At 44.2% G+C, this 26,110-nt stretch overlaps 1 protein-coding gene across 9 annotated transcripts in view; it reads left to right on the top strand.

The window, feature by feature from the left end:
• Positions 1–26,110, top strand: part of atp8a2 (ATPase phospholipid transporting 8A2) — an 889,999-nt gene that overhangs the window by 686,637 nt on the left and 177,252 nt on the right. For all 9 annotated transcript variants that reach the window (XM_070892260.1, XM_070892256.1, XM_070892257.1 and 6 more), the window contains 2 exons: positions 19,136–19,210; positions 19,971–20,093. In XM_070892260.1, the coding sequence (XP_070748361.1) occupies positions 19,136–19,210; positions 19,971–20,093 (198 nt within the window). The remainder of the gene's footprint in view (positions 1–19,135; positions 19,211–19,970; positions 20,094–26,110) is intronic.

Genomic DNA, 26,110 nt, shown 5'->3' with positions numbered 1-26,110 from the left:
TGGCATTTTTAAATGGAGGGATGAGGATCCTACATCTTGGGTCATATTGGCTACAACGGTTGCGCACGTAATGCTGTGTGAAGTTCCAACTTGCAAACTTCACTTCACTTTTATTTGCCATTACAGTGCACTTACAACTTCAGTGAGCGAGTTTAATAGGGATATTACTAGTTCGCCAGTGTATCATGCTCCATGCTATTGCCAGGTGGTCAAGCTACAGGAAGGATTCTTGGCCATGTCAGCCCACGGATGATGAGAGGCCAAAGACGTTCGGGGAGGAAGGCTTACTCCCCACAGGTTTACAGGCACCAACGCTCAGACCTCCAGTTCTCTGTGGAGCAGCGTGTGAGATGGCCACGCTTCCGAAAGGAAGTGCTGACAAAGATATGCCATCTCCTACAGGCAGATCCTGGAGGCAGCCTTCAATACTCCCCTCAACAGGTTTCCTTGAGGTGGTGTGCTACATGCTGCACAGCTTGGCCATCATGAAGGGCCAGGCATTGCCAGTGGGGATTGCATGCCCACCTCAAGAGGAGGATGACGACGAAGATGAGCCTGGCAAGGCCCCCATTGGGTAACCACCCCATCCACAGGGGAGGCAGCGTGGAGATGCTGCCGGGCCAACATTTACACATTGCCAGCTCGTAATGGACCGACTCTCCTAAATGGAGGAAACTGAGGGATGGGGCTAATACTGGACACACTATGTGCCCCCATAAAGGCACATATCCGGTGAACGTTGGAATGATGCATAAGATACCAATGGCAAATGAGTCATAAATGTTACTGCAACAAAGTCACAAAAACACCCCCACCAAATAAAACCATACAATATGCAACGTTATGTTGCAGGGCACTAAACAACAGTTAAACTTCTTTACCACCGCAAGTTTCAGCTGGGGCGCACAAAGTCCGTTGTGTAACGCCTGACTTCACGCCAACGCTCCTCCAACTTACATTTTCGCCAAAACTTGCAATCGGAGGTGCAAACTATTTTCAGGTGCTAACTTTAACGCCCCGCCATGATTCACGCCCTGAAATCCAAAAAGCCAAAAATCCAGTCCACTGGATGAAACTTTCAAATTTTTTCGGGGCTAAAACTGGTGATATTGGATAAGCCGCCCATTAAATAACGCGCTCAACATTCCTTTACATTGATGTAAGTTTATCACTCATGTTCTGACTCTTCTAAGTGCTACTTCAGTTGCAGAAGTCTGTGAGATGACTGTCTGCTAGGTGTACAAAGGAGTCCCTTTCGATTAAGGTTGCCCTTGCTACCGAGCTGCCAAGTCCTGAGATAGACATGCTGCAGGCTGCACCACTTGGTATGGGTGCTGCCTGCTTTGGGACATGGGGAGGCTTTGCTGAACATCTTCCTAACGTTGACTTCTCTTTTCCTATCTCCAGCACCTGTTATAGCCTCCTTAGCAGGATTTCTCGAGCTTCCTCATGGCCACTCGTTTACAACATGTTTGGCTATTAAAAATATGGTTTCACTGAAGTTATGTGTGTGTAGAGAGTTTTCTTACAAGGATTTTGGGGCAGGTTTCATCAATCCGCATGAATATATGTGACCATTTTTCCAGAGAAAATTTTGGAAAAGTATTACATTTTTCCAAAAGACAGTACACAATAAGTAGTTTGTTACTTAAACAGAAAATGCTAGAAATAGCAGGTCAGGCAGCAAATAGTTTGTTAACCTGTCTTGGTAGTCAGTAAACACCTCACACTCATTGGGTCGAAAATCGGGGCCTATCCGGGAGCGTAAGATGGGCGCAAGCACCTGATGAGGCCTCACAAATGCTGGTTTTCGGCGCGCAATGCACATGCACCGAGAACCAGCTTTTGCGATCTGTCAAAATGTCTTTTGACAGATCACACGCATTCCCGCAGGTAGGACATTTGGGGCGGAGATTTGGGCTATTTGACCAACTCTTGCCCAGCGACTATCCTTCAAACTCTTGCACCTGCTTTATAGCCTACTTTTATCAGCATAAGAGTTTTAAAACATAGAACAATTAAATGTTATTATTTATTTTTATTTTAAAAACCCTGTATGAAGAAGGTAAGTTTATTTTTCCATGAAAAACATTTTTTTTAACTTCAAAAAAAATAAATTTTTCTCAAACATTTAATTTAATGCAATTTCTAATATTTAAAAAAAAAAGTGAAGTTTTTTTTTGTTTGTGTTTTATTTGATTTTAGGAGTGTTCTCGCTGACAGTAATGGGAACTCGGAGCTCCCATTACGATGAATGAGAATACTACATTGTGATTGGTGGTCCAGGCCCACGTGCTTCCAGGATACGCATACGATCCTGGAAGACACGTTCCTGTACGCTGGACTGTGAAACTAGGCCTCCGAGCACAATCCTACATTCCTCCGGGACCACCAGGTATTTTCATTTTAAAAAATTCCACTCGGAGGCGTCGCCTGCAGGAAGCCTCCGACTGCAATTTTCCCCCATAATGTTAGGAGAGCCCTGGTCCCAGCTGCTCGGTAGGAGTTGTGTGGCAGAGGCCCTCTTCTCAGGTAATAAATGCTGACAGATGAAAAAAAAGATAGACTCCCAAACAGACAATTTTGTAAACCGAAAGTTGTACGGGCAAATTTTCACCAGGCCCAAAACAACAACTTACATTTATATAGCACCATTAATGCAGAAAAATGTCCCAAGGCGCTTCACAGGAGCATTGTCAAACAAAAAGTTTAGAATGGAGGAGCATAGTTACAAGTTATTTTGTTTCTCAAGCAATGCAACCCAATGATGTGGGGAAGGATAGTGAGTCCAATCATAACTGTTACTCTGTGTTCACTTGTCGTAAAGTAAATCAGCTTAATAATTTGTATCTGGCCTTATCTGCCAAGTCTTGGTGCACCTTCAAAATATTTGGAGGGGAAGCTAGATAAACAGATGAGGAAGAAAGGAATAGAAGGATATTTTGATGGAGTTAAATGAAGTAAGATGGGAGAATGCTCATGTGGACCATAAACACTGGCATGGAACAGTTGGGCGGAGTGGCTTTTTTCAGTGCTCTAAATACTATGTAATTCTATGTAGGCATGTTCAAACAACATGACTATCCAGTTCAGATCACCAGAGCTGATCACCAGTTGTTACACCCCTGGATTATGCTATTGTACAGTTGGACATTGAACAGTATTGGCACGCCACTGAACATAAGATGCTCAGACCACTTACGGGAGTAACTAGCACCACTTTACCTAAGAAAATCCCTAAGGTAAGACCATAACAGGGAAATTCATGAGATGCTTTGCAAAGGGCAGGCACTGCAGTTGAAGACATATTTGTGGAGATCATGGTGAAGAGGTAAGCCAAATTAATGCAGTGGCATATTTCCAAGGGCGACTGCAGTTTTGCAAAACCATCCTGCAAGCAGTGCAGATGCAGCTCGTGGACTTTTTATCCATGCCGCCATCTACAGCACACCTTTTGATATTGCTCTAATGCCTGCCCCAATATTTGATGAAGGTCCCATGAGACCCAGATCCCCAAGGTCATCCTGATGGGAGATTGTTGCATTTAAATTGGTTGTCCAGTTTGTCTTCAAATCATTTTCAAAAACACATGAAATACTGTTGTGTATAGTGACACTATTTTACTTTTTCATTGAGAACAAATCATTTGAATTCAAAAATAAACAAAAGCTGCCCAGGTATTTACTCAGTAGACTTCCATGATTGAAGTGCGTCTGTTTCTCTTTGTCATACAGACACGCTCATACGCAGTCTATTTTAAAAACGACACAGTTTAAACGCTACCTCAATTAAGTTTTTGTAATATATCCTTTAGCTTAATAGATTTTTGTTTGGCAAGGATATTGAGGGTTACCAAAGTGAGTCGATGGAGTTAAGATACAGATTAGCCATGATCTAATTGAATTGCAGAACAGCTTGAGGGGGCTGAATGTTCTTCTCATGTTCCTATGTTGCAAGATCACGACTGACCTGCACCTCAACTCCATTTACCTGCCTTTGCTTCATATCTCTTGACACACTTACCTAACAAAAATGTTGCTATCTCAGTCTTGAAAGCTCCAATTGTCCGAGCCTTTTAAAGGTATTCCAGATTTCTATTACTCTGTGTGTGAAAAAATGCTTGCTGAAATCTTTCTTTTATTGGTAGGTTCTTCTTACATTGGGCATTCAGGATTGGATGTTTTCAGAAATCTTTAGCAGTTTCTCATTGGTGACTTTCTCACCACTTGTCACTTTTGATTCACACACATCGTACCTCTTCATTTCTTATTTATTGGTATTTTACTTTGAGCCAATCAGCAAAGCGTGACTGGAGAAGAGTGATGGCAGAAATGTAATGTTACAGGAAAGTAAATGTTACCCAAGAAGTTTGCTTATATGCAAGATTTTCAGTACAGAATAGTTGAATTATAGATTATGGGGCCGAAATTTGTTAATGTCCCGTTTGGAGGCAATGACTGAGGCGAGGCAAGACGCCCGCCCCAGCCGCAAAATTTGGGTTACTGCTCCCGACAGGAAGTGGAGCGCAATGTCGGGCACTCCACTTCCTCTCTGGACAGAAACGGGGTGGTAAGTGTGGGAATTTTCCAGCGCTATGTGTAGCACCCCGTAGCGCTGGCGGGAATACAGGGCCCTGCCCTTCCATTAAAGGGGAGGGTACGCTGCGAGCTCTGCAGAGGGGTGAGGGGCCATCACTTCTCCAGCAGGGAGCAGGCTGCTGTGGCAGCAGCGTGGCACAGAAGCAAAGTGCCAGGCGACACGGCCCCCACGAAATAAGTCAAGGTAAGACCGGACCAGTAAGTCAGCCATTGAGGCAAAATGGCAGCATGCACCTCCCCATTAATTTTCGCTGCTCGAATGGAGTGCGGCTCGGTTTGTGACCCATCAGGCTGGCACGAACATCGCCCGTGGCGGCCTCACGGGGCGCTACCCAATTTCCACTCCGGGTCGAAAACGGGCTGCTGCTTTGCCCCTCCAGTAACACCCGTGTAATTTCGCAAGAGGCAGTAGCGGCCCCGCGCCCTGGATGAGAAATCGAGGGCACTAACTGGAGGTGCAAACAATGCGAATTTCTCCCCCAATAAATATATACCAGTAGATCTTCAGTGACATTGCTCATGCTCATGATGTGTTGTTTTGCAAGGTGTGAATGTTATGCTGTTACTGTGTAGCTGTGTACCTTCACTGCCACATCTTAATGGCTGGTCAGAGTTTAATTGTTGTGCAGTGAGGATATGAAAATGCTGGCTATTTTCAATATCCGACCATCCAACAGCAACCAGAACTGGCTTTTTTATTTAAAAAAAAATGTTTTTCACCTATAAATTAGTTGGCACTTAAGTGTGATGGACAAAATGTTTGCACAAGTATTGGTTTCATATAAATAGATACATAGGATGAACGTGTGAATAGCAAATGTGTTTGTTTCTTATTTGCAGCTTCTTGCCTTCAGAGGGTTGATTGCAGTTTTCCTTTATAGTGGCCCAATTAAATGGTGGTAAAAGTTGTTTTCTGCAGACTACCTCAGTCTTGGCACTGTGCAGCAGTAGATGTTCAAAACGTGATAGGCTGTGGTGGTAGAACTTTAGCATATCATGACATTGAACCCAAAGTGTACCACAGTCTTAACCATACAAATAAATAATCTTTTTAAGCTTATAATATGCACATTTCAATTTGTTTAATTGTGTTATAGTGCTAGCTATATGTAAAGAAAAAACTTGCATTTATATAGCGCCTTTCATGTTCTCAGAACATTTCGAGCACTTCAAAACCAATGAGTTACTTTAGGTGAATAGTCACTGTTATTATGTTGGCATACATGGCAATCAATCTGTGCATAGCAAGGTCCCACAAACAGCAATGAGATAATTGACCAGATAATATGTTTTGGTGTTGGTGGTTGAGGAAAACTCAATGTTGGACGTCACTGTTCGCTGTATTCTTTTGGTACGCAGGCCCTTTAATTTTTTGCGCATGCACGGTTATTTTCATTGAAATGCTGGTGAACGGCTTTGAAGGGACCTCCAGGTGGCCGTGCAGCTAGCAGGAACATTGTTGGCCATAACATTCAGGGAACTCCACAGCTCCTCCTCAAATAGGGCATGAAATTGGGCTCAGTAGCACCCGTTGTTTAGGTGCTATGGGTGCCATTCAGGGCCCACTTCTGCCATGAATCGCACTGGATGCCGTCTTGATGAGGGCATTGGCATGCGTGCAGCTAACCTCCACCAGAAGTATGCAGAGCAGGTAGACCATGAAGTCAATTTGATGCCAGTCGTGCCATCTTGGAGCTCAATGCTCCAGCCTATGCCCTCTCAACTTTGCAACGCTGAACATGCATTAAGCAGCATGAAGGACTCCTACCAGTGTTATTTAAAGGGATCATCAACTACCTGCAGGTTAGTTGCTGGTTGCTTTCTTCTGGCTGTTGCTACAATTGTATGTGTTTGGTGTTTGGTGGGTGCAGAAAGTGCAGGAGATCCAGCAGCTAGCTGATAACCATGACATGCATGGTTTCTTTAACGCAGTCAAGACCACCTACGGCCCAAGCACCCAAGGCCCTACCCCACTGCTGGCCAAGAACGGAGAGGTACTTATCAAGGACAGAGTCAGTCAATGCTTGCTGGAAGGATCACTTTGAAGATCTCCTTAACCGAGACTCTGTCTTCGACGCATGTGTCCTCGACTCCATCCCACAGCATGCCACCCACCACCACCTCAGCACAACCCCAGCTCGGCATGAGGTTGAAAAGGCCATCCGACAACTGAAGAACAAGGCCTCAGAAGCAGATGGAATCCCCGCACTAAAGCATGCCGGAGAAGCACTATTGGCGCGTATACATGAACTCATTTCTCTTATTTGGAAGGAAGAGAGCATGCCGGGGGATCTCATGGACACCGTGATTATGACCATCTTCAGAAAGGTGACTAGTCCGATTGCTGTAATTACAGAGGAGTTTCCCTACTGTCTGCCACAGGGAAAGTCATCGTAAGAATCCTCCTCAATTGCCTTCTCCCAGTGGCCGAAGAGTCCACCCAGAGTCGCAATCCGAATTCCGCCCAGTAAGGGGCACAATGGACATGATCTTCACCGTGCGTCAAATCCAAGAGAAATGCAGGGAACAGCACCAACCGCTCTACATGGCCGCCTTTGACCTCACAAAGGCCTTCGACATCGTCAGCCATGAGGGATTATGGAGTGTCCTACTCAAATTCGGCTGCCCTCAGAAGTTTGTCACCATTCTCCGCCTGTTTCACGATGACATGCAAGCCGTGATCCTGACCAATGGATCCACCACAGACCCAATTCACGTACGGACTGGGGTCAAGCAAGGCTGTGTCATCGCACCAACGCTCTTCTTGATCTTTCTTGCCACAATGCTCCATCTCACCCTCCGTAAGCTCCCTGCTGGAGTGGAGCTAATCTACAGAACAAACAGGAAACTGTTCAACCTCCGTCGCCTCCAGGTCAGATCCAAGGTTGTCCCATCCTCCGTCATTGAATTACAGTATGCAGACAACGCTTGCGTCTGCGTGCACTCGGAGGTCGAACTCCAAATCGTCAACATCTTCACCGAAGCGTACGAGAGCATAGGCCTTACACGCAAAGATCCTCTACCAACCTGCCCCGCCCCACTGTACTGCCCCCCGATGATCAAAATCCATGACGAGGCCTTGGACAACATGGACCTTTTTCCATACCTCGGGAGCCTACTGTCAACAATGGCAGATGTCGATGACCAAGTCCAACACCACCTTCAGTTTGCCAGTGCTGCCTTTGGTCGCCTGAGGAAGAGAGTGTTTAAAGACCAGGACCTCAAACTCATGGTCTACAGAACAGTAGTGATACCCGCCCTCCTCTATGCTTCAGAGATGTGGACCATGTACAGCAGGCACCTCAAAGCACTGGAGAGGTACCACCAACGCTGCCTCTGCAAGATCCTGCAAATCCATTGGCAGGATAGGCACATCAACGTCAGTGTTCTCGCTCAGGCCAACATTCCCAGCATCGAAGCATTGACCACGCTCGATGGACGGGCCACATCGTCTGCATGCCTGATATGAGACTCCCAAAACAAGCGCTCTACACGGAGCTCCGACACGGCAAGTGAGACCCAGGTGGGCAGAGGAAACGCTTCAAGGACACCCTCTAAGCTGCCTTGAAAAAGTGCAACATCCCCACTGACACCTGGGAATCCCTGGTCCAGGACCGCTCAAAGTGGAGGAGAAGCATCTGGGAAGACGCACCTCGAGTCTCTTCGTGGGGAGCAAGCGGAAGCCCAGCGCAAACAACAGAAGGAGCACACGACAATCCAAGCACCTCACCCACCCGTCCCTTCAACCACTGTCTGCTCCACCTGTGACAGTGACTGTAAGTCCTGCATTAGACTCCTCAGTCACCTGAGAACTCATTTTTAGTGTGGAAGCAAGTCATCCTCGGTTCCGAGGGACTGCCTAAAAAGAGGAGACAGGTAAGTTGCTGGTTGCTTTCTTCTGGCTGTTGCTACGATTGTACAAGTGTTTGGTGTTTTCCATATTTGTTTTAATTTACAAAACTCTACAGGGAGTGGTGTGGCTTTTTCCCGACTTTAATGTTTCTGCACAAACAAGTTGCTCCCAGACATGGGTGCAGTAGTAGGTATTCCCCTTGGAAAACAGCATGACTGGGAGAATGAGCAGAGGCCACACAGAGCAGGGCAAGCTGCTAGAAGAGCAAGGAGAGAGAAAAGGGCTATCAGCAGGAAGCTATATCTGCCCAGAGTGTTCAGGAGCAATTCTCCTACCTGAACCTCAGTAAGGAACAATGTGCGAGACGTCTGTGCTTCAATAAGAACATCCTCACTGAAATCTACCACCTGCTGCAGCCACAACTGCAACTACAGAGCATGGCAGGCTGGAGCTGGTGATATTTGCAATACATCGCAGTTTGCCGGCCGCTGTTGCGTAAGGGAGGCCACTGAGGCTCTCTCTTCAAAGAGATCTCACTACATTTCATTCTCTCTTGCCAGAGACCACCAGGCGAAGCGAGTATGGGGCTTTGCAAGAATTGCAGGATTCCCCATGGTGTAGGGTGCCATTGATTGCACGCACATCGCTTTGCATGTCAACTCCGCCATATACCGGAACCGAAAGGGATTCTAGTCCCTCAACATCCAAAGACCATAGGCAGCTAATCATGCCGCTCAATGCAGTCATGATGCCTTCATTCTACGGCAGCTCACTATGCTATATCTGCATTTGAGCCATCATGCCAAACCAAAGGGCCCTCCTGGGCGACAAGGGCTATCAGCTGACGACATGGCTCATGACCCCAGTGCGCAACCCATGCATGTATACAATGAAAGCTTGCTGAAACACTTCTGCTGCATGGACTGCTCTAGAGAGCCCTGCAGTACTCAGAGCGGATGTCATGATGCGTGGTGGTCTGCTGCATGCTGCACAACCTCACAATCACAAAGGCACAGCCTTTGCCACCAACTATGCAGTGAGCTGCTGAGAAGCAAGAGCATGAGGAGCAAGAGGAAGGAGAAGAGAGGAGGCAACCTAGCCAGTCTTTTTATGTCCAGTCTGTCGGTGAAAAGCTAATTCGAGTCTGATACCAGTAACCACAACCCCAATTCCCCATTCACCAATATTCCCACACCTTACCTTCCCTCTGTCATTGACCATCACAGCGTCCGCTTGGCCACAAAGCAAAAATAAAAGCCACCAGAAAATAAACATTCCAAACCAAGTTTATAAATCAAATTGTACCATATTGCATACAAACATAAACTAATCACCCTTGTGCATTCCCTTGGTGCATATGCCTGTCCTAGTGCCTCCTCCACAGTGTTACCCCAGTGGCTGCAGCATGGCTGGTGGAAGGCTGCTGACCATCAATGGAGGAGACTGTAGATAGCCTTGGAGGTTGAACTCGAGCCACAGCTCTGGCCCGAGAAGGCCCGGCTGCGACTGCAGCATCTCGGCATGGGCAGCAGCAATCTGGGCTGGCTGGTTGACAAGCAAACAGCAAGGGCACTGGTGGAATGGCAGAGGTGGGAGGACAAATGCTGCCATCCTGAGAGAGGACAACAGGTTCGTGTTCCATGGAGCTCTTGCCACACCCCTGGGGAGGCGCCTCCGCAATCCTAGTAATCTGTTGAAGGACAGATTGCTGGCCTGCTGAGACACTTTGAAAGCCCCTTTGAACACTGTAATCCACAACAATGATGTCAGCAGTCTCAGCTTGCATGACAGCAGCTGACCTTGCATGATAGCAGTCTGAGCTTCCGTGCAGTACTCGGAGACTTTGGCCGCGATTTTTCCACATGCAGCGGGATCGATGCAGCCGAGGTAGGTGACCTGTTGAAAGCCCTCTCCCGACTCCAGGCCGCTGTCTCTCCAGAATCTTCCATTGTTTGGGCTTGTTAAGCCCGTCTACGGGCTTCCCAGCCAATTAAGATGAAGCCTGTCTGATGACGTCATTTGATGTCGCATCATCAGCCGGTTTCCTTAAAGGATCCACGCCCAGTTCATCTGTCCATTGAGGAGCTGCATACACTGAGAAGCATTGCTCTCCTATGATTCCCTCCAAATGCAGAGAGGGAGGTTCTCTTCCCTTCCCATGGCCAGAAGTGACCTCCCCAGGACACCAATGCAGCCTGGTTACACATTGCACAGGAGGGCACCAGCATGGACGTCGTAAGGAGGACCTGGCTGCAGTGGTGGAAACCCTTCAATGATTTCAGCAGATTACAAAACGTTACTGCAAAGCCACACTCAACCTCATTCTGTTGTGCCACTCATCACATATCCATCACTCTGCCTTCCCACCCTACCCCTGCACCCCTTTCACACTAACTTAAGTTGCATCTCCACTCATCCCGCTCTATATCTACATGATCAGTTTCCCATTTCACTAGCCACCCCTCACACTCTGCTTCATCCTTGTCCAATCCTACCAACTGACAACACACAAGAGTAGGCACTTGGGTCATTTAGCCAATGTTCATGTATCATTAATATTGATGTTTTGTCAAACATTGAAACCTTTATTTTTAGGACTTTGTGTTCTTGGACAGATTTGTGAACACCTTTTGAAGTGGCTTAGTGAGTTGTAGTGAATGGTGAGACATAAGGGTACCCCCCCCAAAATGGTGATAACTGTGAAAGGAATGAGTTGGATATTGCAGGGATGCTTTATAGAGCTGGTGTGGGGTGGTGCCAACCTGGCGCATCATGTGGCAGTCAGGGTGTACAGCGTAAAGTGAAGTAAATGTGGCCATGGTGAGGTCATCACTAGCCTCGTGGGCAGCGTTGTGGTCGGGTGCTTGTGTACTGTGTAGCATCAGTGATTGCGGAAAATGTTTTGTTAGTGATGCTGGTGTCTTTAGTGATGTTGGTGTTGGGCCTGCTCGTGGTGGGATTCTGAGGACTAAGGTGAGATTTTTTCAAGGACACCGATGCTGCTGGAATAGATGGCAGGTGAGATTGAGATGACGGAGCGCCTTGTCAATGGTGAGAGGTTACTCCAAAGAGATGACAGTGAATGGATTGGTCACTGCAAACACTTCCAAAGTGCATAAAGCTCTCAAATCTTTTCCAAAACCTGAAGGCTTCATGTTCTGACATTGTAAAATGAACAGCTGTGAAATTATAGCTTTTATGCCACTGCTGCAGCTGTCAACTAGCCAAAGCAATAGAGAGTTACTGAGAACCCAGCACGCTTACCTAGCGTGAAACCCGAGGGATGGCAAACCCGTCAAAAGGTTGGTAAAATTGTAAGTGCCTGCTTTTAACCATCTTAACTATTATTTAAGTACCTTTTAATTATGTAAATTACCTGTCCCGCCGCTGCTTGTTGGGTCAGCTATCCAAACACTGACTTGACGGTTGAGAAAATCACATGGAGGCGGGTTTACAGCAGGATCACGACCTGCTGTCAATCAAAGCCATTTTGACAGCGGGGCCCGCCTCCAAACCCACACTCGTAGGGCTGGGAAGATTCCGGCTGTTGAGAGGCTGCTGCTTCTGCTGTAATGGAATTTGCAACATCAGCCATCAGATGCTGCATCATGGTTGGGTTCATAAGTGTGCGAATGGAGTTGGCCACCACTTACATGGTGGAAAGGATGAGTTCCAAGCTTTGTGTAAAGCCCTGTGCAAGGTTGATGCCAGACTCCTCCATACTTCTTGACATTGAACGCAGGCTTCCCAATGCACCAAGCATTTTGTTGTCCTTTCTTCAACCACCTTTTATAGTCTGGCCCATCGAAGTCCTCTGCAACAGAAACCATGCATCAGCTCTCCCTCTGGCAAGTTGGCACCTGTGCTATCCTTGCCCCCTGCCCTGGCTGCAGTGCTCTCATGTCCATTGTCTCCCCATGTGCTGATCCCAGCTCTAATCTATCCTCTAAGATACGTGCCGTGTCAGCATCTGAGCTGGTGCTTGTGAGTGTGAAATCTGGTTACAGTGCTGTGCCTTTCGCACACTCGTCGTTCCTCCACTGCCTGGCCAGTTGCACCTCTTGGGTACCTGAAAGGAAAAAGGCACACAGGTAAGGTTGTGGTAAGGGGAGGGGAGGAAGTAAGTGGTGTAGAAATAAGAGATTGTCAAATGAGGGGAAGTGGGATGTGAGAAGGATTAGGTATGAGGATACCACCATCTTCGATGGTTTCAGCCCCGCCACTGGCCATGGTCTTAGTAATGGCAGTTACAATAATGGCCAGCACTGTCTTCTCAATAAGGATTAGGACATACAGGTGCCCCTGTGCCTCTACAGTTGGCTCCTGCTGACTACATTTGTGTGTCATATAGAAACATAGAAAATAGGTGCAGGAGTAGGCCATTCGGCCCTTCGAGCCTGCACCATCATTCAATATGATCATGGCTGATCATGCAACTTCAGTATCCCATTCCTGCTTTCTCGCCATCCCCCTTGATCCCTTTAGCCGAAAGGGTCACATCTAACTCCCTTTTGAATAGATCTAATGAACTGGCCTCAACAACTTTCTGTGGTAGAGAATTCCACAGGTTCACAATTCTCTGAGTGAAGAAGTTTCTCCTCATCTCGGTCCTAACTGGCTTACCCCTTATCCTTAGACTGTGACCCCCTGGTTCTGGACTTCCCCAATGTCGGGAACATTCTTCCTGCATCTAACGTGTCCAATCCCGTCAAAATGTTATCTGTTTCTATGAGATCCCCTCTCATTCTTCTAAATTCCAATGAATATAAGCCTAGTCGATCCAGTCTTGCTTTATATGTCAGTCCTGCCATCCTGGGAATCAGTCTGGTGAACCTTCGCTGCACTCCCTCAATAGCAAGAATGTCCTTCCTCAGATTTGGAGATCAAAACTGAACATAATATTCAAGGTGTGGCCTCACCAAGGCCCTGTACAACTGCAGTAAGACCTCCCTGCTCCTATATGCAAATCCTCTTGCTATGAAGGCCAACATGCCATTTGCCTTCTTCACCGCCTGCTGTACCTGCATGTCAACTTTCAATGACTGATGTACCATGACACTCAGGTCTCGTTGCACCTCCCCTTTTCCTAATCTGTCACCATTCAAATAATAATCTGCCTTCCTGTTTTTGCCACCAAAGTGGATATCCTCACATTTATCTACATTATACTGCATCTGCCATGCATTTGCCCATTCACCTAACCTATCCAAGTCACCCTGCAGCCTCTTAGCATCCTCCTCACAGCTCACACTGCCACCCAGCTTAGTGTCATCTGCAAACTTGGAGATATTACACTCAATTCCTTCATCTAAATCATTAATGTATATTGTAAAGAGCTGGGGTCCCAACACTGAACCTTGCGGTACCCCACTAGTCACTGTTTGCCATTCTGAAAAGGACCCATTCATTCCTACTCTTAGCTTCCTGTCTGCCAACCAGTTCTCTATCCACATCAATACATTACCCCCAATACCATGTGCTTTAATTTTGCACATTAATCTCTTGTGTGGGACCTTGTCAAAAGCCTTTTGAAAGTCCAAATACACCACATCCACTGGTTCTCCCTTGTCCACTCTACTAGTTACATCCTGAAAAAAATTCTAGATTTGTCAAGTATGGTTTCCCTTTCATAAATCCTTGTTGACTTGGACCGATCCTGTCACTGCTTTCCAAATGCGCTGCTAATACATCTATAATAATTGATTCCAACATTTTCCCCACTATCGATGTCGGGCTAATCGGTTTATAATTCCCTGTTTTCTCTCTCCCTCCTTTTTTAAAAAGTGGGGTTACATTAGCTACCCCCCAATCCATAGGAACTCATCCAGAGTCTATAGAATGTTGGAAAATGACCACCAATGCATCCACTATTTCTCGGGCCACTTACTTAAGTACTCTGGGATGCAGACTATCAGGCCCTGGGGATTTATCGGCCTTCAATCCCATCAATTTCCCTAACACAATTTCCCGACTGATAAGGATATCCTTCAGTTCCTCCTTCTCACTAGACCCACTGTCCCCTAGTACATTCGGAAGGTTATTTGTGTCTTCCTTAGTGAAGACAGACAGAACCAAAGTATTTGTTCAATTGATCTGCCATTTTTTTGTTCCCCATTATAAATTCACCTGATTTTGACTGCCAGGGACCTACATTTGTCTTCACTTATCTTTTTCTCTTCACATATCTATAGAAGCTTTTGCAGTCATTTTTTATGTTCCCTGCAAGCTTACTCTCATATTCTCTTTTCTCCCTCCGAATTAAACCCTTTGTCCTCCTCTGCTGAATTCTAAATTTCTCCCAGTCCTCAGGTTTGCTGCTTTTTCTGGCCAATTTATATGCCTCTTCCTTGGATTTAACACTATCTCTAATTTCCCTTGTTAGCCACGGTTGAGCCACCTTCCCCGTTTTACTTTTACGCCAGACAGGGATGTACAATTGTTGAAGTTCATCCATGTGATCTTTAAATGTCTGCCATTGCCTATCCACCGTCAACCGTTTAAGTATCATTCGCCCATCTATCCTAGCCAATTCATGTCTCATACCGTCAAAGTTACCTTTCTTTAAGTTGAGGACCCTAGTCCTGCAAGATAGCTGGAAGTGTGTCAGTGAGTGTCGTGCAATGTGTTTGGGTAATGTGGCCGTCTTGGATCATAGCTGGCTCTGAGATTGGTTGTGAACTTTTCTGTATTGCTAAGTGTGTGATGGTGCAGTGAAACTATGAATGTTAGGTATAAATTCTGATTGATTGAGATTGTTGGTAGGTGAGTGATGGGGATGTGATGAATTGAGCAGTGGCTGAGTCTAGTGTTGCAGTTGGTAGGATATGTCATTTGAAGATGCATTCACTGACCTTGACCACTCGTGTGAGGTCATTGAACTTCTTGCAGCACTGCGTCCAGGACCTCATCTTTGACTCCTGATATTGACCTCCACGGCTATCTGCTCCCACTGCCTTTTGACCATGTGTCTGGAGGGCCACTTGGCCCCCTGCAGATTCAGGACATCTCTCCTCCTCTGCACGTCCTCCACCAAGACCTCCAGTGCAGCGTCCAAAAACCTTGTAGCCTGCTCTCTCCCGTGATGTGCCATTCCTCACTGTTTCGCATGTCAAATTCATTACCTGCATGACTCCCAGTACCTGCTCCAACCACAATGCACTTCCCATTTAAGAGGTTCAGGCTGGCTTTAAGCAGTGAAGGCTAGCTTTAAGTAGTGCTTGGAAGTTACGATTTTGGATTCCCTGCTGATGCGTGCAGCCATTCAACGGTGCAGTTAGTTCTGGCTGCACATATAAATCATTCTATTAAGCAGGTAGCACGAAGTTGGCAGCTGCCTGTATTTCAATCAACGGGTGTTGGTTAACCGCGCATCACGATTCCTGCGTCCGTTTTCGGGGGCTATCCAATTTAGCTCCCATAGAATCTGTTACGTCCACCTGAACAGGCGTAGTCTCATCCAAAGAATGGTTCTAATCATGGGAGTGTCCATTTTCCATGGACGTTTTCATTTTTTTCGTCTGTGTAGCCAGCATAGGAGTAGCATGGCAGAGATAAAATTTTCCCCTCTTGTTTCCTTCATTCTCCCATTCCTTTGAAAGTATTGAATGTGATTCCACGGGATCTGAATATCGTTTCATGTGGCATTCAGCAGTATTTCTTTTGCTGTTCGTGACCATTTAAAAAATAAAATGATATAGCTGATTCCAAATTGTGTTATCTAATGGTGGGGAGAAACATTTTTACTGAAATAACATTATTTTTACTCGGAAATAATCTCCTGTCTTCTAAGCACTTGTTATCTTACTGATAATAACCTTTATTTATATAGTGCCTTTAACGTAGTAAAATGTCCTAAGGCACTTCACAACAGTGTTACAAACAGAAACATTTCACACCGAGCCACAGAAGAAATTAAGGTAGATGATCAAAAGCTTGTTTGAAGAGGTAGGTTTTAAAGAGCGTCTTAAATTAGGAAGGAGAGGTAGACAGGTTTAGGGAGGGAGTTCCAGAGCTTCGGACCCAGGAAGCCGAAGGCACGGCCACCAATGGTTGCGCAGTTATGATGAGGGATGTTCAAGAGGACAGAATTTGAGGAGCGCAGACATCTTGTGAGGCTGAAAAAGATTAGAGATAAGGGGCCCAAATTTCCCCAACCTCTTTTTCCGGCGCGCACTCCTAAGATGCGGCGACTTTGTGCACTCAAAACGGTGCCAAAAAACTTACCAACGCTTCTGGCCGCTCTGCTATGTGTCCCGGGTCCTGGCGCGGCGTTTCTCATGGAGTGGGGGCGGAGCTACAGCCCTGCGCCGAAAACAGTGCCGGCAGCTGTGCGCATGCACAGTAGCTCCTCGCCCTCCCAGTGCGTCCTGCAGGCTGTGAGCCGGAACCGATGCTCACTGCCCCTATTCCTGGTCAAAGGGACAACCCGATGTTCGCCATCCCTATCCCTAGCCGAGTGGCCTGCTGCACAGGCCGGCCACTGCCTTCCCGCGCTGAGGGCTACAAGAAATAGGGTGGTGTGGGGAGACTTTTGATCGGGGGGGTAACAGGTAGTGGGGGGAAAAAGAGTTTTGATCGGGGTGGGGGTGAAGGAGGAGAATTTCTTTAAATGATTTAGAAAAAGTCTCTGTCAATGGCACAGTGCAACTGGCTGTTAAGAGGTGAGAATGACCAGAGAAAACTTTCCTTAGGTTTGATGTCTCAGTACCAGCAAATATCTGGTCGTGCCTTTTGTTTTGGCAGTAATCATGACTTGGGTCAATTTTTTTAAAATCCCACCAATTCTTAGTGAACAACTGCATGGATGCCCGTCGATACCCTGTTGGGAACATTCCATCAGCACCCATGGGTGCCTTATTGGGGAGTAACTGCATGGGCACCCTCAGGTACCTTGCGCAAGTGACCATCGTTCATAGCCCTGCTAGCAAAATATTTGATTCATAAATGGTTTTATGAAACTCTTTGTCTTCTGATATAAATGATATTACAAAGTGCATATTTTATGAGGCCTTATATAGTGAAATGTATAAATTATGCAAAAGTTGCAGTCCAAGATCTGTATTAGTTGTTGTGAAGGTGTTTCGTGCTTTGCAAGGTCCTCTGTGCTTCATTTCCCCCCCCCCCCCACCCCCCCCCAATCTCTGGCTACCTGCGCTGATTTCTTAACTCTCCGCAAGGGTTTTCTGCGTGGCCACATACACTGGCCTAAGTTAGTTTGGAGCAACTATTAGCTGTCCAAACTGGATTAAATGGCCAAAACGGTTGGTAACGCCCCCTTTTGGGAAAAAAAACTAAACTAAAAAAAATCCTAACTAACTTACTTAGACTGGCGCAAATTAAATGTGCAGAATGGGGATTTTTAAGATACTCCAGAAAAATAAAGTTGCTCCCCCAAAAAAATGGAGCAACTCCTGGGCAAATTTGGGCCCATAGGGAAGAATATGGGTTGAGGAATTTACATGGAGGGAGAGGTTAAGGGAGGACAGGAGGGTAGTGAATTCAGAAGAGAGAGAACAAGATGAATTGAGATGAAGGTTGAAATGACCGAGGATGAGAAGTCGCTCGGTGCAAAGGCTGAGGGAGGAAAGCAGTGACGATCTATCTGTGATAAAGTGTTTTATCATGCTTGGATGGGCGGTAGAGAACGAGAATTTTGAATGAGAGCTTGGAAGGGTGGAATAAGGCGAGATGTTCAAAAGATGACAAAGTGCCGGAGGAATAAGGGGACCAACCAAGGTATGATTTAGTGATGAGAGCTATACCCCCACCATGGCGATCTGGGCGGTGCATGTGGTAGAAGGTATAGCCGGGAGGGGAGGCTTCGATTAAAGGAAGTGTGTTATTATCCTTCAGCCAAGTTTCCATTAGTGCCATGCTGTCAATGCATTCATCCATGATAAGGTCATGCATGGCAAGGACCTTGTTTGAATGTGAACGGACATTTTGCAAGGAGATTTTGAGAACATCCGTGATGGCTGATCTACTACCAGAATACACTTGGTCATTGGTTGGAGGAATGAGTTGCACGGGGAGGAGATTTGCAAGCATAGCCTTCCCAGGGCAAGCTGGGCAGTAAGGTTGGTGAGAGAGTAGGATGGGGCAGTTGGGCTTGCTGCTTGAGGAGACAGCGACGAGTTCCACGGTGGGCTCTTCGGACAATGCCGAGAGAGGCACAGAGGGAAGCTGCAGGCTTGTCTAAAAGGGAGTCAAGCCTGAAACGGCAGCAGGAGAGTAGGAAGGTTGAAGAGTAATGAATTCTATGCGGAAGGATTTTGAAGGACAGAGTCCATGAGAGAGGATAGATTAGAGGTGGCATGTCGATGTTAGATATTGACCAGTGAGGGAAAGAGAGAAAAAGAAACGGGAGAAGGAAGTGTAAAAAGAAGTCAATGGCACGGGTCTGAAGCGGCAGCCAAAATGCGCATGCGAATAGATACAAGCAAGAAAAAAAAGGGAAATTCAATTTACATGGTAAATACAAGAAGGATTCTACAATAGTAGAATCAGTAAATCAAGATTGATTATATTAAATAAAATTAAATATATACAATAATCATAAATTAAGTTAATATTAGAAAATCAATAATTGAAGCAAATTAAATCTGTTATTAGCTGTCTTTAAAATTCATTGATGGACAATTTACTGTTTATTCAGGAATAAACTCGTGATTTTTTTTTGTTACAGCTTTGGTTTGCATTTGTCAATGGGTTTTCAGGGCAGATTCTCTTTGAGCGGTGGTGTATTGGCCTCTATAATGTGGTAAGTACATCCAAACGCTGTGTTACAATGCAGGCCATCTACCGACGTTTCTTTACACTCGCTTGCTGCATAAAGCATCTGCCATTAACAGGCCCACACCTCTTGTGTGCTGAAACTTAACCTTATGTGTGAATGGGTGTAGCATGCCTCAGGGCTAACATCCAATTGAACCTTCAAAACAAGCACACAGGATGTCGGTTTAACATTTTATCCTAAAGGGTGGCACGAGCAACAATGCAGTATTCCCTCGTTATTGCAGTGGAGTGCTTGCTTGGCTTATGAGCTAAAGCCATGCCACCCAACACTATATCTACCAGCAGAGGTGAGAATGCTACCATCTGAGCCAAACAGTTGCACACGTTGATGTCTGCTATTTTTTCTGAATCTCTGTTCCTATACACTTCTGTCTCTCTGCCTTTAAAAATATTCTTAAAACACATTTTTCAACCATACTTTCAATCAGCTCTCCTAATTGCTCTCTTCCTGGCTTGATAACCCTTTCCCTTACTTATCTTTCGTTGTAAAGCACCTGGAGACCCTTTTTACATTAAAAGTGCTATGTAAATAGGTTGATTTTCAGCTTGGTGTTTATGAAATATGTATAGTTTATCATTGCATACCATAAGAGTCAAATGCGTATTTTATCCTAAGATTTCTGAGCTTTAATTGATTTTAGTGCAGAATTTGTGGTTTAGTACTTAAAGCCTATATAGATATGTGTTTTTTATCACTAAAGGCTTTTTCAATTCCCTCCTTCCAGATTTTCACAGCCTTACCTCCCTTCACATTGGGCATTTTTGAAAGGACATGTAGTCAAGAGAACATGCTGCGATTCCCACAGCTTTATAAGATTAGCCAGAATGCAGATTGTTTCAACACAAAGGTAAATATTACAGATCCCCAGTACTGTATAAAGTACATAAGGACAGTATCAGTATGATGCTAAGACTAAAAAATTATAGTTTACATGTGTTATAAATTTTGAGTTGGAATTAGATATCCTTGCGGGTTCAGAATCAGAACCCTTCATTTTGTGAACTGGATACCGTAAATGTGAATGTGTCACCTCGTGCCCTTCTCTTATCTTCAAAAGGCAGATTGAGTGGTACCTTAGTGAGATGAAGCCAAATATAAATCAACAAACTTTTTTTTTTATGTGAATAAGTAAAATAATAATTGCAGAGAATTACAGCTTATTTTGTAAAACTCCTTGTAACCTAGAAACTAACAGCTCACCACACTGTTAAATTCAACTTTTCTGGCTAGCATATTCTCATTGTACTAAAAGGAGACACCTTCCACTTATTCGGTCTGGATTCTATTCCAGATCTTGCCACAAACCATGTGCTTCTTTATTTCTGAGCTGGGCAGGAAGGTCGAGGCTTGACCTCTAACCCTTCCCCAATAATAACCCTTTAACAATAACTTGCATTTATATAGTGCTTAACATAGTCATTGGAAAAAAATGGATGCTGAGCCAAAGAAAATATTAATATGGGTGGCCAAAAGCTTTGTCAAATATGTGGGTTTTTAAGGAGGGTCTTAAAAGAGTATAGAGAGTTGCAGAGGGATTGGCAGCCCATTTGACCAGCCCCTGACATGGAAAGCTGGGAAAGCATCTGGGGTGAAGTCTGTGGCTTCCTATCTAGCTGGGCACAAAGGCCAGTCTGCATAAGTTAGGAGGGGAAACAGTTTCAAAGGGAGAGCATGCCCTTCCTGACATTAGAGCTGAATAGCTTTAAAGATTTTCCTAGTCCATAAACTATATTTAGCCTGCTAAAACATGTGGCATGCTGTAATTTTCTATTTTATAAGGAGCATTATGAAATAGATTAAAATTTACTGTCAAATGAATTCTGTTCATTCCTTATATTACATGTAAACTAAACCAACTTATTGCTTTATATTTGGTCTTGTCCCACTAGTATGTTTATCAGTTTGTCTTCAAGAAGATAGTAGGAACGCTCGAGTTCACACGTGTGATCATGGTATACGTAAGAAATAGGAACATGAGTAGGCCATCTGGCCCTTCGAGCCTGCTCCGCCATTCAATAAGATCATGGCTGATCTGATCATGGACTCAGCTCCATGCCCGCTCCCCATAACCCCTTATTCCCTTATCGTTTAAGAAACTGTCTATTTCTGTCTTAAATTTATTCAATGTGTTAGCTTCCACAGCTCTCTGAGGCAGCGAATTCCACAGAGTTACAACCCTCAGAGAAGACATTTCTCCTCATCTCAGTTTTAAATGGGTGACCCCTTATTCTAAGATCGTGTCCTCTAGTTCTAGTCTCCCCCATCAGTGGAAACCTCCTCTCTGCATCCACCTTGTCAAGCCCCCTCATAATCTTATAAGCTTCAATAAGATCACCTCTCATTCTTCTGAATTCCAATTAGTAGAGGCCCAACCTACTCAACCTTTCCTCATAAGTCAACCCCCTCATCCCCAGAATCAACCGAGTGAACCTTCTCTGAACTGCCTCCAAAGCAAGTATATCCTTTCGTAAATATGGAAACCAAAACTGCATGCAGTATTCCAGGTGTGGCCTCACCAATACCTTATATAGCTGTAGTAAGACTTCCCTGCTTTTATACTCCATCCCCATTGCAATAAAGGCCAAGATACCATTGGCCTTCCTGATCACTTGTTGTACCTGCATACTATCCTTTTGTGTTTCATGCACAAGTACCCCCAGGTCCCGCTGTACTGCGGCACTTTGCAATCTTTCTCCATTTAAATAATAACTTGCTCTTTGATTTTTTTTTGCCAAATTGCATGACCTCACACTTTCTGACATTATACTCCATCTGCTAAATTTTTGCCCACTCACTTAGTCTGTCTATGTTCTTTTGAAGATTTTTTGTGTCCTCCTCACACATTGCTTTTCCTCCCATTTTTGTATCGTCAGCAAACTTGGCTACGTTACGCTCAGTCCCTTCTTCCAAGTCGTTAATACAGATTGTAAATAGTGGGGTCCCAGCACTGATCCCTGCGGCACCCCACTAGTTACTGGTTGCCAACCAGAGAATGAACCATTTATCCCATAGAGACAGTGGGGCGAAGTCTCTGCTTATGGAAGAGACTGGTAACACTGATCCCAAACGAGGATACATTATCGTGTAGACCCAAATTTTGAAACAATTCTGCACAATATGTATTTAAGTCTTCTGATTTTACTGCTTTTATTTTTCCCGACATTGGTGTAAAAAAGGGTGAAATAAGCATCAAACAAAATTAAAATATTTATAATTAGAAAAGTTTGGGTTTAAATAACTTTGGAAGGTTCAAATTCAATACTTTAAACACTTCTAACTGTCTCAACAAGGTGTAATTCTTAAAATTTGAGAAAGGAGAGAAAACCGACAAATGTTGCCTCAATTTCTCTATCTTACTTCATGTCTCATCACTGCAAAGACAATCGACTAAATACAGCAGGATATCATTCGAAAAATATAGTGCACAATGTTGATTCTTTACGAGTTACATGCCCATGGTCCCAATAGAACTGGAGCCTTTATTTTCGAAGGACTATTTAATCATCTATTGTCTTACTTAACCATATAACCTTCGGTGCCTTGCATAAACAGATATCTTTTGAGATGCCTTTTAAGATATATTGGCATGACATTAATTATCTCTGGTGGCAATCTATTCTACGTGTGTACCACTCATGAGGGCAGGGGGTGGGGGTGATATGTGGAGCAATTCTTCTAATCTCTCCTGTCCTGATTGAGACTTGCTAACTTTGTATTCATATCCTCTCACACTGCTACCACAGTTCAAGTTAAATGATCTGCTTATAGTGAAGCCTGACCAGCTTGTTAATACTTCCTCAGTACTACAAAATTTAACTAATTAATCCACTACAAAGGTCACAGTCTATGTTCCCAAAATCCTTCAATAAATCCACTAGCCTTGTAGTACAGTCATTGTCCAATTATTCACTAATAAGATGAATCACCACTTCACAGCCATTTTTGTAATATCCTCAGGCTTGTTGCACAGTTGCAGCTATTAATGTCTTTCAATGGCATGTCTAATTAGGGTCGAAGTACTAAACTGGATCCACACAGCCTCAGTACATAGTCCTGATGTTTTATATAGTTGTGTGATGTTTTACCACATGGAAATCCTCCAATCTGTATTAATTTCAAGCCTCGCAATTGAGTTTTGCACCACAGTTTTTAAATTATGGCTCAGTCACCCCACCCCTATCCCTGTTCCTACGTCTACATTATTCTCAGACAGGATTGTCCAGCAGCATACATCTACAAACACAGTCAATTCTGCACTTAGGTTCACCTGGTTTGAATGGTGCGAGAAGGAGGACTGACCTGTCCAAATATTATCACAATATGAGCCTTTGTAAATGTTAAATATAGGTTCCAAATTGACTAGCACCCTGGCATGCATATAATAGCCAGAAAAGGACTTCTTATTCATTACCTTGTTGCACCTCTTCCAGCTAGTCCAAGAATATAGTCAATAAAATTCTTCTTGGATTTCAACATTTTATTTACATTGAAATCTGTATCCACAGAGATTTGGCCAGTTAACATTTGCAGCAGTCAATGTTAGTTATTGTTTATTTTGTTGGGGTGAAATTGTTAAATATTTTGGTTATTCAGAATTGGAATAATCTGCAATGCTGTACAAATCCTGCTGACTGCTTCATATGAACACATGTAGCGACATGCACATGAAAAACAAGATCCTGTGCAGCCTCACCTTGGGTAACAAAGAAAAGTACATTTTCAACAGGGTAGAATGGTGGTATGCCACAATGTGGCAGCAGTAACAACCACACGGAGTGGAGAGATTCTGGTTCAGTCCATCACTGCTGAGTTCCCCATCTCAACCATGTAACGTAGGAAGATTCCAGACAGCTGAGGACCAGGGGGAGTGGCAAGGGAATGAAAGTCAGGTGCGGTGTTTCTACTGGACCACTGTTAGCAGATCTTCTGAGGGCTGCATATATGCATATTTCCCAATGCACTCTCCATAAAGAGTGCCAACAAATTGCAATTCTACCATCAAGAAGTGTACTGCAGGGTCAGAAAATTACAAAATATATCGAAGTTCTGAGCTAGCTGCCTTTCAAAACACAAAAATGGAAAAGGGGAAGAGGTGGTGATATATTAAGTTTGAATAAAGAAAACAATTTTGTCTGTTGGTGCACATTCCAGCGTGGCATTTTACATGTATATTGTTCTGTGTGCACTTTCAGTTTTTTTAAATGAAAGAAAGGAGATTATGCTAGTAAAGTATCAATATAAATATTCATGTCCTATTTAAATGTAATTCTGGTAACTTTCTGGTCCCAATTTTAGAAAATAAAAGAATTGTGAGATTTATTTTTATATATGATGTTCCAGTCCTAAAACAAAGAAAAGAAAGGGAAATTGCTTCTAAGCAAATTATGCTTGACTAATTTAGAGGAGTATGTAATCATGGTATTGCGGAAACAATAAAGGGTGTTAATTTTCATGCTAAATGACTCGAGGTGACCTAGCATTCTTTGTGACATGGAGAATGAGTGGTGGTTAAAAAGCTTTGTGACATAGCTGATCAATGACCCAGATAACCTATGAGCAACTTTCCTTCTTGTGTCCTATTGGGGTTTATTGTGGGAGCCACGGTTCTCTGCGTTAATTATTGTGAATGTAGTGTTATTCTCTTACATGTGCCAATGAGGAGATTTTGTTTGTGCAAGCTATCAGTGTTCATCACTACACTGTGCTATTTAAATGTAATTCTGTTAGCTTTCTGGTCCCAAGTCTGCCGTTTGGCCACAAGTCTGCTTCAGTTAAGTGAGTTTTTATATTTCAGTTTTATTTGTTGGACCCTTGTCCTGGAAGAGCGAGTGTCTTTTTCTGTTTCCTTTAGGAAGGTTTTTAACAGGCTAAACATTTGGTGCTCCAACATAGTACCACTGCACTGCTTTCCCTTCTCTTCGCTTTGATTTAATCCATCATGAGCAGAAAAGGTGACAAAAATGTGTAACTAATATTTTCAGATGACACAAAGTAATACATTTACAAGAGTCATGTGGTAAAAGAATTAATCTCCTATCCCTCCCATTACTTTTAGTTTTGGCGCATCGTAGCTGGGGAGGGATCAGGATGATTTAATGTGAAAAAACTAGTTGACTTCTTTGCAAGCATGTGGTGAATATCAGTGCCTTGGTTGGTAATAACCCATTGGCTTCATCTGAAGTAATCTACTTCCCGTTATATCATCACAGTCTTGCATTATTTCTTTGAAGGACAACCTAGAATGATCAACATAGAAATACTGACCACCAATTAAATAACTGCTTCCCAATTTACCAAAGGTTGTAGAAAAGCTGACCTGTAAAATCACAAGTGACTTGTACTTAGAAGTATCTATAAAATGTTGAGATTGGATGGATCTGAGCAGCATATGGCAATTTATTATTATTTTCTGGGGTTTCATTTTGACTTCAAATATTCACTTATGAGCCAGACTTTCATAAATGTTTCCCATTATACTGTTACCTTGGTTATAAAACATATGGCTCCATATAGCTCTTGAGACGTGAATTGGCTAGAATAGACTGGTGAATGATACTTTAAGGGTTGACGGTGGATAGGCAATGGCAAACATTTAAAGATCACATGGATGAACTTCAACAATTGTACATCCCTGTCTGGAGTAAAAATAAAACGGGGAAGGTGGCTCAACCATGGCTAACACGGGAAATTAAGGATAGTGTTAGATCCAAGGAAGAGGCATATAAATTGGCCAGAAAAAGCAGCAAACCTGAGGACTGGGAGAAATTTAGAATTCAGCAGAGGAGGACAAAGGATCTAATTAGAAGGGGGGAAATAGAGTATGAGACGAAGTTTGCTGGGAACATAAAAACTGACTGCAAAAGC

This window comes from Pristiophorus japonicus, chromosome 10, assembly GCF_044704955.1.
Source record: "Pristiophorus japonicus isolate sPriJap1 chromosome 10, sPriJap1.hap1, whole genome shotgun sequence".
Taxonomy (NCBI): Eukaryota; Metazoa; Chordata; class Chondrichthyes; family Pristiophoridae; genus Pristiophorus; species Pristiophorus japonicus.
This window is presented reverse-complemented; position numbering and strand designations above follow the sequence as displayed.